The sequence below is a fragment of the Ctenopharyngodon idella genome, chromosome 19 (genome assembly GCF_019924925.1).
Source record: "Ctenopharyngodon idella isolate HZGC_01 chromosome 19, HZGC01, whole genome shotgun sequence".
NCBI classification, from domain to species: Eukaryota; Metazoa; Chordata; class Actinopteri; order Cypriniformes; family Xenocyprididae; genus Ctenopharyngodon; species Ctenopharyngodon idella.
Genome location: NC_067238.1, coordinates 19,377,407 through 19,395,066, shown reverse-complemented (window position 1 = coordinate 19,395,066; position 17,660 = coordinate 19,377,407). Strand labels below are relative to the sequence as shown.

Sequence of the window (17,660 nt, the reverse complement as noted above, 5' to 3'; positions counted from 1 at the left end):
AGTGATAACTATAATGATAACTTGATAAATATAATGATAACTATACCGATAAATATAGTAACTATAACGATAACTATACCGATAAATATAGTGATGACTATAATGATAACTATACCGATAAATATAATGATAACTATACCGATAAATATAGTGATAACTATAATGATAATTATAAAGATAACTTGATAACTATAACGAAAACTATACCGATAAATATAGTGATAACTATAATGATAACTTGATAAATATAATGATAACTATACCGATAAATATAGTAACTATAACGATAACTATACCGATAAATATAGTGATGACTATAACGATAACTATACCGATAAATATAATGATAACTATACCGATAAATATAGTGATAACTATAACGATAACTATAATGATAACTTGATAACTATAATGACAACTATACCGATAAATATAGTGAAAACTATAACGATAACTATATTAGCATCCACACCAGCCGATGATATCATTCTGTTTATTTTAAGCACGCTGCAGTTTTGTCGTCTATTCAATGTTCAAATGTTCAAGCTCTTTAAAGCAGGATGGATTCTGATTGGCTGTCAATGTTTTTATCGTTCATCAGCTGGAAAGCGATATCGTTCCTCTGTGTCTTTATTGTAGTTGTGGTGCGAACTCTGCTGTTTTCTTAGAGTTAAAGCGATTATTAAAATAACTTTATATTCATTATTTTTATCGTTCTTGGTGTGAACGGAGAAATTGCCCATATTATTTTGTAATATTTTGTTGGTGCCGCTCAGCCCCAGCAGTGAACACAGTGTGTCTGTTCTGAGTGTGTGATGCTTCACAGCGAATGAGGGACTGTGGCATGTCCAGCGCTAGCCTGTGATTGGCTGACAGTGACGGCACGTCCTCAGAAGGAGGGCCTGTGATTGGCTGATGGAGAATGACATGATATAGCAGCGCGAACACATTTACACTTCTGTTCTGTCCTCACGTCTGTCTCATCATGTCGTCTAATGTTTATGTGAATTCTGTCATCATTTATTCATGTCTTTCTGCAGATAAACTTTCACGCTGCTCTTCTCCACTCACTGATCATGTGTCATATTTTCTATCCACATGACTTTATTTTAAATGCATTTAAATATGATGAATATTGACCTATTCCTGTTGTGATGAATTTTTATGATGTTTTTATTGAATCTCTTATTGTCAGTGTTGAGTTATATTATCGTTTTTATCAATTAGCTTTTATTTATATATTTTTAGTTCAATTTTTAATAATTTTGTTATTTGCATTTGTCATCATGTTTTTTTTTATTCAATATTGCTTTTTTTTTCAGTTTTAATTATTTATTTTCAGTTAATTTTAGTGCTTCAACTTCAACTTATTTCAGTTTATAATTTTCGTTTCAAGTTTTTCAACTTTTTCGATATTTATATTTTATGTTATTTCAGCTTTATTTCAATTAACAGAGATGTTTTTAATAGTTTTAGTTGACGATAATATCCCTGCTTATTGGTTTCTGAATCTCGGCTTCTGTTTCTCCCTCAGCCGATTTATGGTGCCCACTCTGGAACATGATTGGCTCGTGCAGGACTAGAGGACATGTGATTGGTTGAACCTCAACCCAGGAATGTCTGATGATTGGCTGAGAGAGAAGAGAGAGGCGGAGCCTGAGCAGGACGACCGACTCTACAACTCTACAAACTCTCTGTCTTTCTCTCTCTCCTTCTCTCTCTCTCTCTCTCTCTCACAAACACATGTTGAGAGTATATATGTATATAACTGATATATAAATATATATTTCTCAGATGTGTCTCTCTCTCCTGCTGTCTTTGTCTTTTTTGAGCCAAATGGACGACAATCAGCATCTCGAGGCCGAAACAATCACACCGATAGCACAAAGAAAATCAACGCAGACGGAGAGAGAGAGACACATTCGTTTATGAAGTTCTCATTCTCTTCCCATCATCCCCTGCCTCTCTCTCTCTCTCTTTACCGCAGGAGTGTGTTTGTGTACGTATGTGTGTGTGTGAGTGTGTTTTTGATCAGTTGCAGCCTCAACTTCCTAATAATGACTCAATAACAAATCTTGTTTTTTTCAAATGATGTTTTGAGGGGCTTGATTCTTTCTGAGCCAATCAGACGCTGTCGTGCCGCTCAGAATCCCGCCCCTTCCTGTCCCGAGCGGGGGGCGGGCTCTCCTCTCCGTGCCTAAAGAGCTCCACTGAGAACAACAGGGCAAAAAAAGACTTGACGAGTGAGTCGGACACTCGGTTTATCTCATGCTCATCTCTGAGAGAGACGTGGATGTGACTGGCTTGCTTCGCCTCGCCTTCCTCCAGCCGAAGAAGTGAAGACGAGACGCCGGTCAGTGTGGGAAACGCTCTGGGATTGCTGTCGTGCTTTGATTCTGGAGAGCGAGCGGACGTGTTCGTTTAGTGCAGGTGTGTGTTTGTACGAAACACCTGGATGAAGAGGTTCAGTGATTTAGACGCAACCAACCATCTGACTAGAGCTAAACTCCAGTGTTCATCTCTCGTAATGAAGCCACAAACGATGCAGCCGCACACTAAAGCACTCGCTCTTCAGACCCTAGTGAGCCGCTCCGCACGTGACTCAATGAAATTAAACTCTATTTAAGATGTGTTACAGATATGGTTTTACTTCACAAGCGTTTCACCATTTTTATTTGATAAAATCTTTCGTCAGATACACAGAAACTCAAAGGTCTTCATGACAACCCGTCAAAATAAAAGTTCGGTTTAACTTGAAGAAATTGTGACAGAAATATATTGCTATTGTACATTAGAATGTATTTCTCAAAGTAATAATAATAATATAAATAATAAAAATATTAAAACTTTACTTTTAAGGACTATCAGACAATCTTTCTTCCATGTTTTAGTTTTTAACAGTAAATCTCTGTTGGGCGGCACTTTGTTTGCCAGAAAATAAAAGGAATTGTTACACTTTTTTAATTTGATAAAAAATAATAATTAAATTGTTAATGTTTTATGACTTCATTTGATTATTACCACCACTTTTTTATAATAAATCTGTATTAAATCATAAATGTAAAAATTATAACAGACATCTGAAAAATAAAACTTTTCATTATTAATGTAAAAAATGAATAATTATATTGTTAAAAAAGTTGAATGAATTCACTTGATTAGACATGCTTTTTGATTATTAAAATTTAATCAAACCATTAAAATGGAAAACACAGAATCTGGGAAAAATAAAATAGAATTTAAGAAAAAATTTCATTGGGACCTAAAATGTATTTTTTGTTAAACTTCTAATAATTTTTTGTTAAATTGTACAAGTTTCATGATTTCAGTAAATTAGACATGCTTTTTGATCACTAATGTTTAATTTTAACATTAAAACTGGATACAAAAAAAATTAAAACAAAACAAATTAAAATTGTGTAAGTTTCATGATTTCAATTAACTTTACATGCTTTTTTGTTACTAAAATTTATTTAAACATTAAAACGGAACCTAAAAATATTTAAATGAAAGACAGAATTTGAAAGAAGAAAAAAAAAAAGAAATTTAGGACCAAAAAATTTAAACAGGCCCTAATTCTGTTAAACTTTAAAAAAAAAAAAAAAATGTTAAATTGTAGATTTCATGATTTCAATAAATTAGACATGCTTTTTGATTACTAATGTTCAGTTTTAAAATTGAATCCAGAAAATTGAAAACAGAAAAAAAAATGGAATTTGGGGGAAAAATTAAAATGGTGTAAGTTTCATGATTTCAATTAACTTGACATGCTTTTTATTACTAAAATTTATTTAAACATTAAAACGGAATTCAAAGATATTCAAATGAAAGACAGAATTTGAGAGAGGAAAATATTGCAATATTTAATAGGGCAAACTTTTAAGATGTTTTTGTTAAATTGTACAAGTTTCATAACTTTAATAATTTGGACATGCTTTCTGTTTACTAACATTTAATTTAAAGTCAAGTCACCTTTATTTATATAGCGCTTTTTACAATGCAGATTGTGTCAAAGCAGCTTTACAGTGATTTTAAACCTTAAAATGGGATTTAAAAAAAAAAAAAAAAGACAGATTTTATAGGGCCGTATCATTAATACTGATAATTTACCAGCCGGTAATGTGTTGCGAAACATTTATTTGCGCTGTTGTGTTTTCAGGACCGGCCTCATGAATTAGTGCGCATGGAGAAAAAGATATTATTTTTAGCATGACGTGCCGTCAGGAGTTTCATATTGGTGCTTCCCTACAGATGTCGCCTATTAATATTTTTCATGAAAATGGTATTTCCTCAGTATTTGGTGTGTGTCGAGCGCCCTGACCATCGTCTGCGGCTCATTGGGTCTGAGAACAGCGCTTGTGTTTCACTCACACACACTCACACTCACACACACACTCATTTCACACGGTTGGCTGCTGAATTCTGTACATAGAGTCCAGATTGAAAGTTTCTCTCATTTTAAGTCGGTTGAGTTTTTCTCTTTTCTTGGTGTTTGATGGATGATACTCATATACGCCAGTAGCTGCTTTGCTGGGGCTTTAGTCAATTACTTTCGTCTTTATTTCCTTTTTTTTGTTGGAAGTATTACTTTTGTCTGCATTTCAGGTAATAATAGTTATGAAAAAATAATGATAATGAACAGTGTTTCTGTGCCTACAGTTCCCATACTGAGCTCTGATTGGCTGAACACAAGCACATGTTGCCATTGAGACGTAGATTTCAATAAGGCGAAGGACGTCCTGCCGGTCACTTTTCACCACGTCCGGCAGGACCTCGCGATCATATTCAGCCATGGTACGTGTATAGGGGTCAGTTATGCTACGACAGATTGTGATCGTGTATCTTTTTCCCATCGTGTAGCACTAGTTTTACTGCTATGAGTTTTCATGAGGAAACGGTCCTTACAACGGGAACCACCTGCCAATTTAGCCATAGACACGGACAAGCCATAGCATTGACCCCTGACCCCTGACCCGATTCAGGAGCGTAGGATGTATATATTTATATATTTACCCATGGAAATATTCTTGAATGCAGGAGAGATTTGTTGATTCTAGAGTGGAGCATCTCTGAATATGGAGTGATGTTTTGAATGTTCATATTATTATTATTATTATAAAGATATTATATTCAAATATGATTATTATTGTAATTATGAATTTCATTTTATTGACAATGATTGATAAACAGAAATGTCTTTCTTTTTGTGAATATGGAGAAGTTTACATTTTTCTGGGGAAATATTACAAAACTTTAAATATTTCAACAAACAAATAAATAAATATATACATGCTTAACAAAAGATGTGTTTTTATTTGATGAATCTGTGATGATTTTAGGGAAAATGTTTAATAAGATAACATTTACAACTTTGTAAATCTGTCAGATATATTTGTAAGTATTAAGACTTTCTTAACCAAACTTTAAGAACACAAGGGAGCGCAGCTGATGTCAGATTGACATTTACAAGATGAAGGCCACCACAAAGTCGTAATTACAAGTGGGAAACTCGGAACATTCTTTATGTCCGAGTTGGGGGCGTGTCAGTGAGAAAATATGGTGGACGCAGTTGATCTTAGACGCCATATTGTATTTAACAGATAAAAACAAGGCTGTGAGGGATGAGGTGCTAAATAACATAATTTTCCTCACTTTCAACACGATTTTGTGGAGTTTTTTTCAACTGAAACACGTTTCATCAGCTGAACAATCGGTATGCTGTTAAACAACAGTACAATCCATTGAACACACTGTACTTTCTATATCCCACAGCCTCGTTTTCATTCCTGTCAGTGAATACGATTGAACAATTATGATGTAAGAATATGTAAGAAGCATCCAGTGTTGTCATTACCTGTAGTAAATGATCTCATGGTAACCCAAAATGTCCCTTCCTGGTCACCGTAGAAAAACGCTCACTGGCTCAAGCGTCTCTATAACGAATAAGGTTTTTAAAAAAACATAATGGAGATATAATTAATTTTGAAGTTTTATGAAGTGTTAACAATGAGATTATGTGGTTTTTATAATCAATTGACACTGCTTTCGTCATTTATTACAAGATGGACAAAATTTGTCACCAAAAAATGTCCAAAATTTCAGTTTTACCGAATGACACTTTTGGTTATACCGAATGGCGATATTTTCAAACAATGCTAACAGGCTGATATCTAGCTAGCTAGCAAAAGGATTTTATATTTGGTACAAGTTTTTAAAATATTACAACATTTTCCATGTTTTATAGCGGTTGTACCGAATGACCTGATGTTTCGGGATGTGTATGAAAAAGTGAAAACATGAATTTTTCAAATAGTTAAGAGAGAGTTCGTTACTTTACTTCATGACCATGTGGTCCTTTGCAGGTGTCTGAATGATGTCACATCCTGTCACATGATATTAACCGCATGAGTTTATCCAAAATGGTCCCTTTATATTGGTTACTCCGAATGACATCAATGAAATTCATTTTTCAGGACATTCTTTCTCATAACAAAGCAACGACTTCTACACATAATTTTAATACCATTTTGCACTATGTTGATATATGATGTTATAAAATCATGCCAGAATAAATAATTTATTACATATTAAGATATTTTAATCACAAATGAAATGGCTGTATTGGCCTTTGGACGGTTAAACCGAATGACCTTTTGACACTTCAAAATCTTTAAAATACCTTTATATGTACCAAAATATAATTAAAACCTTTTGGATTCAATAAAAGAGATCTAGTTGTACTACCTTACATACTTTGGATGACATATCTGTGTTTGTCTTCTTCAACCGTTACCTCGAGTTTACCATCGTCCAATCAAACACGAGCTTATAGTCCATCGTCCAATCAAACACGAGCACAGAATCAGAGAACCGTTTATCTCCATTATTAGTCTCTGTTAATCATGAAACATTTACTATTTAACATGAAATAATTCAATGAAATATTTCAGCTCGAATTCATACAGCTGATTTAGAAAATAACGCCCTAGAAGCTATAGATTATATGTACTTCAACACTTTAATTCGCTTGATGCGCCTCATGTGGCTAAATGCTGTACTGCACGTTACCGACTGAGGCGCTTAAAGGGATAGTTCACCCAAAAATGAAAGTTCTGTCATTTACTCCCCCTAAAGTTGTTCCAAACCTTCTGCTACAACAGCACAGAGCTTTAAATCAGTCGAAGAATCCCTAAAAACAAAAATAGCAATCTGTATCTTTATAGAAAATGATGAACGATGGGATGGGAAAACATGAAAGGACAACACTCACAAACTTGATAATTACGGTTAGGATTGACGTTCGATTAAAAATACAGATTAAGTAAAATATTACAGGAAAATCACCTCACACCTACATAATGAGCGCTGAAAACCGCCATTTGGAGTAGGCTATTTTATGACTTATCCATAACGACATCTTAAGACACATATTACGGTGATGCTTTAAATATTTTAAGTAAACAAAGACACTACGAAACACTTAAAATCCTCTGAAACAAGTCGCTGGTACAGAAACGGCAGCGGTGAGAAATGAGGCAGCAGTAGAGTGTAATGTGATCATCTGAGCAGCAGGAGGCGCCAGTGTGAAGCTTCAGTGTTCCACACACTCCAGGATCATGAAAACACGAGGAAAGAAAGACGACAGACGGACATTTGACTGGAAACTTCTAATCTGTGCGTCTGCGTTCAGACTCAAGACTGTGACAAACATAAACCCCAAAAGAGTTTAATCTCAAGAGTACCAGAGACTGAACATGAACGAGTGAAGATGAGCTCTGGGGTTTTCATGAATCATGTGCGCTACAAATATATGAGTGTGATCACTTATCTTATGTGCATTTTAATTAAATTAGTATAAATTATATAAATGAGTATTTACAGTATATGATATGATTGTTGGATATAAATATAAAGCACCGGATCAAACAAATCATTTCAAGATAACTTTAATGCTTTTGGCAATCACTAACAGAAATTGCAAAACTGATTAATTGTCATTGAAGTTGTTTTTCCACGAAATTAAAAAGTAAATGGATCATTTAAAACAAAACAAAAACAAATGAACAGTAAAAATAGTAGAAATGTTTAGACTAACGCAGCTGTTCTCAAATTCTAGTCAAGAACACAATAAAAAATTATAACAAACAAACCCCTGATATTTCTAAAAAGAGAATATCTGCAATAAAACAAATGATACAGAGAGATGAGAGTGTCCATAAACTCTGAGAGTCACAGATGTGAAATACTAAACGAACAAAAAGCCTGAAACAATTATTTATGGTAATAAACAGCAGTGCATGATGGTACAATATTTCTTTGAGGTGGATTGCATGTATATATGCGTAAATGCATAAATATGGGATTTTTAAAGCAAGCACACAGTCTGCATCAGCAATATTAACATTCATAAAACATGCAGCCGTTCCAGACATTCACACAAACCTGAGATTCAAGATCTCGCATTTATAATACACTGAATAAATGATATAATTAGGATTTACTGAACGTGAGTGAACCTTTTCGGTCCGAACTTAATTAACCTGAGATCTTCTGTCTGGTTGTATTCTCTCATCAACTGCTCAATTAAAGCTTCATTACGTCATCGCCGGTTTAATAAAGTCTCTCCACATGCATTCATGCAGAACATCATGCCAAAACACCAGCAGTTTGATTCAAAGCCTCAAAACCTTTTAAAAGAGTTTCAGATGCTCATTTAAAGCTCATTATTATCTCACGAACTTAACGGATCACATTTACATCCAAACGACACATTAAACAACCAAACATGTGCATAAATCTGAGATGCCACGATTGTGAAAAAATACTGTATACGTTTTTCCATCATGTAACATCACTGTTTCGAGAAACTGATCAAAATTAAGTGAGTTTATGCTTCAAAAATCAACCCTTTTAGTGAAGTTTATTTTTCTGACTCCATTAAAATGAGAAAAATATCTGGCAATATTATTTTACTATCATTGAGATACTATTATATTTATAGTTTTTATATTTACCACTTTCAATTTCATTTTAGTTAGTTTTAATAATTCTGTTGAGTGTTTTTGTCATTTTTATAACTGTTTTTTTTTTATGTCTATAAAGTTCTTATTAATATTTTTTAGTTTAAGTTTTAGTTAATTTAATAATCAAGTAAAATTAATTGAAAATGAGAATTTGCCTTTGCAACTAGCTGAAATAAAATGTTTATATATATATATATATATATATATTTTTTTTTTTTTTTCCAAGCAACAAAAATGCTTTTTTAATGGTTTTAGTTTTAGTTAATTATAATAACCCACAATCTCACTTAATTTTGATAATTTTGTCAGCAAACGAGACTTCATAAGTCTCATAAGTGCTTCTCCAGTAAATGTATCTTGATTTAAGAATGTTTAGACATTTATACTGGAAAACAAGACACAAATCCTGAGGAAGAACATCATTTAAAGGGATAGTTCACTCAAAAATGAAAATTATCCCATGATTTACTCACCCTCAAGCCATCCAAGGTGTATATGACTATCTTCTTTCAGACGAACACAGTCAGAATTACATTAAAAAATATCCTGACTCTTCCAAGCTTTATAATGGTAGTGAAGGGAGGGGCACATTTTGAAGCCACAAAAAGCACATCCATCCATCATAACAGTAATCCATACGGCTCCAGGGGGATAATAAAGGCCTTTTGAAGCGAAGCGATGGGTTTTTGTAAGAAAAATATCCATATTTAAAACTTTATAAACTATAATCACTGGCTTCCAGTAACATCTGTCGCGCATTCATGAGAGAGTCAAGTTCGCTTCACTTCAGAAGGCCTTTATTAACCCCCTGAAGTTGTATGGATTACTGTTATGATGGATGGATGCATTTTTTTGGCTTTAAATCTCGAGCCCCATTCAATACCATTATAAAGCCTGGAAGAGCCAGGATATTTTTAATATAGCTCTGATTGTGTTCGGCTGAAAGAAGAAATTCATATGCACTATGATGGCTTGAGGGTAATTTTCATTTTTGGGTGAACTATCCCTTTAATGCAGTGAACGACATTCATACATCATACTTCATGCATCTTATGCACTCAGGATATGTGGCGAAAATGTGTGTTCATCACTTTAGATTAGTAGCACCTCAAACATCTCATGTTCTCAAGCCTCTTAGAACTTTCAGATCAGTTTCATGGTGAACCTGCCCGTCTCCATGGTCGTCCGTCCACCTCCTGACGCCGACGCGGAGCTGCGCGGGACAAAGTCGATTGTTGCCGTGTGTTTGATCTGTCCTTTGCTCTGACTCCAGAAAAACATGAAGATGAAGCAGACAGCCACCGAGCTCAGGAACGACAAGAAGCCCATGGTTACCGCGATCACTAGTGTCTTCACGTCGAATGGAAACGGTTGCGATCCGTTGACTGGCGCTTGACCGGATGCAAAGCTCCAGCCCTCCAGAAAGAAGGGACCTGAACGGTTTCGAGTGGACGCCGGAAACCCGCGCACCCGCAGGCTCACGGAGACACTGTCATTCCCTGCAGCGTTCGAGGCGACACACAGGTAGTATCCGCTATCCTGCACCTGCGCGTAACGCACCTCCAGGGTCCCGTTGGGAAGGACGCGGATCCTGCCCGAGCCGGTGAGGACTGAGCGTTTCGGATTTAGCCAGATAATCGACGGCGCCGGGTCTCCATCGGCCGCGCAGAAGAACAGAACCGTGTGGCCTTCATCCGTCCGAACGTCCTGCGGCTTACGGGTCAGAATGCGAGCCTGCCGGCACGTGAACAGCCTGGGAAGCTCGACCTCTGTGAAGTCTTGGAACATCCGGCCTTGTACCTGCACAGGTGAGCCGCAGGCGGGTGAATGTCCATCGAAGCCAAGCCGCAGGCGTCTGCGCATCACCCAGAGCAGACGGCAGTCGCACGCAAGTGGGTTCCCGTCCAACCGAAGGACCTCCAAGGTACCAACAGAGTGGAACGCCGACTCCTCCAGCGTTGCCAAACGGTTGTCCGACACGTTGAGGAGCCGGAAGAAGGCGAGGTTGCGGAAAGCACCCGGTTCGACTCGCAAAAGTCCTGCACCAACCAAATGTAGCTCTTGAAGGCGCAGCAAATCCCCGAGGAGGTTGGAAAGGATGGTGGTGATGGGATTGTAGGACAAGTCCAGGTATCGCAGGTAGACGAGGTGATGCAGCGGGGAGTACGGCACAGCACTCAGGTTGCAGTGGCTGAGCGTCAGCGACGTGAGATTGAGTCCGATCAGACTGTTGGCCGCCAGCGAGTCCAACCAGGGGCAGTGAGACACGCGGAGCTCCTGCAGACGGACCAGCTGCCGGAAGGAGTTATTGGGAAGCGTTGTCAGTCCGAGTCTGCAGAGACGCAGCTGCAGGAGTCCGGTGAGCTGCGACAGGGCCTCGACCGGCACCGACGTCAGGTTGCACCTGTCCAGATTCAGCTCTTGCAGGTTGGCCAGGCCGCTGAAAGCACGGTTCGAGATGAACACCAGGTCGTTCTCGCTGGCCTCCAGTTTCTGCAGAGACGGCATCTCTCTGAACATGTCGTCCAGAAACACCAAGATCTCGTTCTCGCTGATGTCCAGAAACTGAATGTTGGGAAGGCCAGAGAAGGCTCCGACTGGAATGATCTTCAGCCGGTTGCGGGACAGTCTTAGCATGAGGAGGTTCTGGAGGCCGGTGAAGGCTTCCACCTCGATCACCGTCAGCATGTTGTCGCTGAGGTCCAGCTCGCGTAACTGCGTCAGGCCAGAGAACCGCCGCCTCGCCAGAGTCTTCAAGTGGTTGATGCTCAGGTTGAGCGCGTGGGTGTTGACAGGGACGCCCTCGGGAACAGAAGCGAGTTGTCTCGATGAACAGTTGACTATCAGGAGCTTTGGCAGACAGTCGCAGCGCTGGGCGCACGGCCCTGATAGAGCCACACCCACTACCCACTGGAGCACCACCCACCAGTACAGCCTCCTCCAATCAGCAGCCACACACATCTGGAGACCCGCCTGCAGGGGAAACAGGGCGTTAGATATCATAGCAACTTTTTGAATAACAAATTCTGCTAATAGAAGACATAAACAGAAGAAGAAATCTCAGATCTGAGTGAAGCACTCACCAGCTGGCAGAGGGGCTGCTCCTTCTCATTACCAACAATAGAAAGTCTCTCTGATCACCCTCTCACAGCCTGGAGAGAGAGAGAGAGAGAGAGAGTGTTAATTCTTTACTGGCTAGATGCATGTTTTAAAAGTCTGCATGAAACAGAAGTTGTGATCATCTTTTCTTCGCTATTGTGCCATATATCTGGGTAAAACGGCTTCACAAACAGGAACAAATGTGGGGCGGGGCTTGATTTTGTCTGTGGGGAATTGATTGGATGGTTGTGGTTTGCTATTGGTGGATCTCATGTGAGTGACATGTTGTCCCACCCTTGTCATCAGAGAAGATAAGAGATGCTGCAAGAGGGAGAATTTATTCTGATTTAAGATTACGAGAACATGAATTTAAAACAATAATAATGTGCACCGATAAATCATTTAGAATAAACACTGCAATATAACCATAACATTATGACCCCCGTCCTAATATTGTGTTGATCCCCATTTTGTTGCCAAAACAGCCCTGACCCATCGAGGCATGGACTCCTCTAGACCCCTGAAGGTGTGCTGTGGTATCTGCACCAAGATGTTAGCAGCAGATCCTTTAAGTCCTGTAAGTTGTGAGGTGGAGCCTCCATGGATCGGACATGTTTGTTCAGCACATCCCACAGATGCTCGATTGGATTGAGATCTGGGGAATTTGGAGGCCAAGTCAACACCTCAAACACGTTGTTGTGCTCCTCAAACCATTCCTGAACCATTTTTGCTTTGTGGCAGGAGCATTATCCTGCTGAACCAGGGAATACCGTTTCCATGAAAGGGTGTACATGGTCTACAACAATGCTTAGGTAGGTGGTACGTGTCAAAGTAACATCCACATGGATGGCAGGACCCAAGGTTTCCCAGCAGAACATTGCCCAAAGCATCACACTGCCTCCACTGACTTGCCTTCTTCCCATAGTGCATCCTGGTGCCATGTGTTCCCCAGGTAAGAGACTGCTGCCTAATATATCCACCCACTAATAGGTGATGAAGAGATAATCAGTGTTATTCACTTCACCTGTCAGTGCTCATAATGTTATGCCTGATCTGTGTAGATGGAGAGGTCAGAGGTCAAAATAAGAGTTTTACTTGCAATTCAGTGTACATGTGAAAGCTTGAAGTTAGATATTCATATAGAAGTATTAAGACAGCACCGTCACAGTTTAAGAGCTGGTCAAGCAGTGGGGAGTGTGTATGCATGCATGAAGAACAGATGAAAGAGTGTGTGTGAGTGAGTGTGTGTGTGAGTCTCTGTGTGAGTGTCCGGGACTCCAAGCGTCATGTTTGCATAACCAAATTTTGGCAGTCTTCGGTGTATCAAACCCACTACAAAACAAGGAGCCCTGCCAGAGACACAACACTGTGTGTGTGTGTGTGTGTGTGTGTGTGTGTGTGTGTCCCAACACAGCACCAAAGTTTTTCATTCAAACATGAACAAAAAAAAATCACATGTATTAATATGTCCATGAAGACAGACGATCTGCAGAATGATGAACATCACACAGATTGAAAAGAAAAACTGACAATTATAATCTCTAAATGTCTCTCTTGATGGATTGATGCTCTCGAAAGTCAATAATTCAGTGTTCAGCACAAACCTTTTTATAGCATCAATTTCAAACCATTTTTTTCCTCACTGCAATGAACCATATTTAATAACAAAAAACTTTAATTACAGCATCTTTCAAGCAAATCATTTGACACGATCCTTCAGAAATCATTCTAATATGATGATTTGCTGCTCAAGAAACATTTATGATTATTATCAATGTTCATATTTTCGTGGAAACTGATACATTTTATTTTTCAGGATTCTCTGATGAATAGAAAGTTCAAAAGAACAGCATTTATCTGAAATAGAATATTTTGTAACATTATAAATGTCTTTACTGTCACTTTTGATCAATTTAATGCTCCTTCATGAATAAAAGTATTCATTTCTTTTCTTAAAAAAAACCTTAACTTACCCCAAACTTTTGAATGGCAGTGTAAATGATATTGATGATAATGCATAAAATAAAGCTCACTCAATGTATTTTTCTGAGCATGTGTGTTATTGTTCATGGTTTCTCAGGATGAGGGCGTCACACATCGGTCCATGTTCACCTCTGTCTAATTTCATCAATTCATGACAAAATGATTTTCTCCTGATGGCTGGACGCCGGTTGAGCGGCTCAGATTCAGTCCGTCTGTATGAATGAACAGCAGCACAGTCTCGGTCAGACACGTGAAATCAAACGGCATGAATTGAAGGCGAGGATGTGCTGCGCTGGAGAGCATATGTCGTTCTGAGTGAGTGTTTAATGCAGGAGATGCTCTAATCTGATCTTCAGATGGCCATAATGGAGGCCGTTCATCCGTCTGTTTGTTTACACCAGCATGTCTGTTTCAGTCCATTAAGCATCTTTAAAAGTGCTCAAGAGGTTTAAACTTCATGCCCTTAAAAGAGCATCGCAGATGTGTGGCCACACAAACACACCAAACAGCAGTTTAAATTCGATTTATTCATTATAGCACTCGTTTGTCATTGTGACACAACAGATTATGTTGCTCCTCCACAGGTGTGCTACTGGAGCCAGTGTCAAACCTTCCCATGCAAACATGTTTCTGACGAACAATGATCATTTATAGTCATGTATATATTCGAAGTGACTTGCATTGCATTGCACACATATAAAAGTTCATGTATTTTATGGGAATCAAAGCCATATTAATAGAGTAATATGAGTCAGTGTTGTTCATAACGCTTTAGACCTGTTTCAGAGTCTTGAGTCTTCAGGGTCTTGACCATTTTTTAGTTTCTACAGGTGTTTAAAAGGGACCTATAAAGCCCCTTTCACAAGATGTAAGTCTCTGGTGTCTCCAGAATGTGTCTGTGAAGTTTCAGCTCAAAATACCCCACAGATCATTTATTATAGCTTATCAAATTTGCCCCTATTTGGGTGTGAGCAAAAACACGTCGTTTTTGTGTGTGTCCCTTTTAAATGCAAATGAGCTGCTACTCCCGCCCCCTTTCCAGAAGAGGGCGGAGCTTTAGCGGCTCGCGCTTCGGTCGCTCAACAACAACAAAGCTGGAGAATCTCACGCAGCCAAAATGACGAAAGTGTTCAGCCTTACATTGTTCAAACCCGAGTCGACACTGATGGAGAGACTCAGGAAGAAGTTACAACTTTTAGACGTTTCTGAATGGTTAGTGGATAAATTTATGTAGTTGCTGTGGAGTTGATTCAACTCATCCACTAGCATGTGCCGTCATGTTAATCTTTTGTGTTGAATTGACCCTCGTTTGTGAAGCAGTCCGGCGTAAAATGACGGCATGTCAACAACACTCTACTACAACAACTCTTCCTCTTCTCTAAAGCAGCCCAACATGGCCCCGCCCCCTTTGTTGTGTGTTCTTGGGGGCGGGGTTTATGTAAATTTTAGGGTTTGTGATGTCACTAATCCGGGAAGACTCGTTGTAGTCCCTGCTGTTTAAAAAGCGATTTCTGTAAAAGAAAATATCTCCCTTTGCATTGAACTTTGAGTGTCGTAACTTTGCAGATGTTGTTTATGCACAAACAGCAACATTACACACTAACTAAAGTTAAAAAAGTGAAATCATAATCAACCACCCCTTTAAGGAAACCTCAAAAGAAACATTTCAGGTTTGAGACATCTTAATGGCACTTTCTTAAGAGAAGTCTAAACCGTGAAAGGTCACTCAATCCTCAGAAAGGTGAGACGCTGCCTTCATCTCAACAGCTGATGAACTAAACGATCTCACACTTGCTTATTTAGAATCACCCAGAATATTATAGAATAATATAGAATATGAAATCACTATGGAACGGTGCCTTGAACTTATTCCAAGTTATTCCTTGATCAAGATCAAATTAACTTCTGATGCCAACTATGAGCCTTAACCTCTAGTAAATAAACTACATTAGTCCATTTCTAGTTGTCTGAATCAGAAGAGTTCAGCACTAAAGGTTAAAGGTCAGTGATGTGTGTATGCATGTGTTTTATACATTTATTTGTATTACAGCAAAACATAGGGGTAAATGAGCTCAGTTGTCAATTAAATCAGTTTCACAATGCAAAAAGGAAAAGAAAATTAAGATTCTTTTAAGCAAAACTATTCTTGTTTGTTTGTGTAATGTGACCCGGACGTGTTCGTGACAATCAGACACCTGACACCTCTGTTACTACAGTAAACACACTTCACATGACCTCACAAACTAATTCTGTGTTGTTGAGTAATATCTGTGTAAATTCTCACCTGATGCCAGGCGTCTGTCCCTCAAAGTCCAGAAGCGCGAACTCCCTCATCATCATCATCGGCGCGACACGCACGCGCACTTTTACCTCAGACTCGATCAAACTGCGCAAATCGAGGAAAACTTCACTTTCAGAGGCGATTCTTCGGTAACGGGCTGAAAGAAATCCCTGAAATATCCCCTCAGGTAGTTTTTACACGTTCTCGTGCGCGTCCGCCACTCACCAGCATCAGCTCGAGACTGCGCGGGTCACGAGCGCCGCGGGAGCGCGCGCGGCCGGATTTATTTACGCAAACATGAGCGTGGATTCGAGCCAAGATCGCGCATTACTTCAGCTGCGGTGGAAGATGATGGTCTGAATGCACAGGGTCAGACAAATCTGCGGATTTAACACACAGAGAAATAAATAAATAAATAAAAACTTAAATAATTACCAGCAGATGGAGAAACGTCGTAATTTCACACCTGGAGCCATGTAAAATTGTCCTGAGTGATAAATCAGTTCCATCACTGAGAGAATGAGAAAGGTATTAATTCAAGATAAACGAGTACAGAGAGTTTACTGGGTTAAAGAGAGTGTGTAATCAGAAGAAACACACACACACACACACACACACACATTCTCCTGCTGTCACTGTTATATGCAAACAGTGTTTTATGAATGACTGTTTGAGTGGATTTTATTTGCTTCAGACTGTGTGTGTGTGTGTGTGTGATCTCAGATTAATGCAGCATCTGTGGGGTGGGTGAGTGTGTCTGTAATCTGAATGTTTGATTTGTTTTTATTCGCTGAGGCTGCAGCTTCATGAGTCCATATACAAACTGCACTGAAACCGCACTAAAATACAAAAACTCCAGTATTTTGTTAGTGTGAGAGACAGACACAGAGATATGGAGAGGACTGTGTTTGTTTATGTTTGTGTGAAGATTAGAGGGTTTTACAGCCTCAGCTGATGTTTAAAGATCTTTATATAATGAAAGAACAAACACACAAACAGCGTCTTCAGATTGAGTCTCAGATGATGAGATCATGCTCTGCAAATAATAAAAAAAAAACTTCATAATGTCAGTTTAAAGTACTTAATCACAATCAGTCTCATGATTTATTTGATGTTAATGCTTATCATTTGTTTTATTGAATTTTACTTAATTTTACCCCTAATATTATATTTGTGATTAGTATTAATGCTTTTAGTTGCTCTTTTGATGAAGAAAAAAAAAGTATATATATATTAATGTAATATAAAAACAATATGTAAAATAAACAATATAA

At 38.4% G+C, this 17,660-nt stretch overlaps 2 protein-coding genes across 9 annotated transcripts in view; one reads left to right on the top strand and one right to left on the bottom strand.

Annotated features, from left to right (window-relative positions):
- Window positions 1–2,851, top strand: part of syngap1a (synaptic Ras GTPase activating protein 1a) — a 55,072-nt gene extending 52,221 nt beyond the window's left edge. For all 8 annotated transcript variants that reach the window (XM_051871898.1, XM_051871900.1, XM_051871896.1 and 5 more), the window contains one exon: window positions 1,535–2,851. In XM_051871898.1, coding sequence (XP_051727858.1) covers window positions 1,535–1,564 — 30 coding nt within the window. In that variant the 3' untranslated portion in view covers window positions 1,565–2,851. The remainder of the gene's footprint in view (window positions 1–1,534) is intronic.
- Window positions 2,852–7,930: 5,079 nt separating this feature from the next.
- Window positions 7,931–16,846, bottom strand: lingo4a (leucine rich repeat and Ig domain containing 4a). The gene is made up of 3 exons (XM_051873665.1): window positions 16,390–16,846; window positions 12,107–12,175; window positions 7,931–11,996 (listed from the first exon to the last, which is right to left on the bottom strand). The coding sequence occupies exon 3, from the start codon at window positions 11,982–11,984 to the stop codon at window positions 10,167–10,169; it is 1,818 nt and encodes a 605-aa protein (XP_051729625.1). The 5' UTR covers window positions 11,985–11,996; window positions 12,107–12,175; window positions 16,390–16,846; the 3' UTR covers window positions 7,931–10,166.
- Window positions 16,847–17,660: the final 814 nt, after the last annotated feature.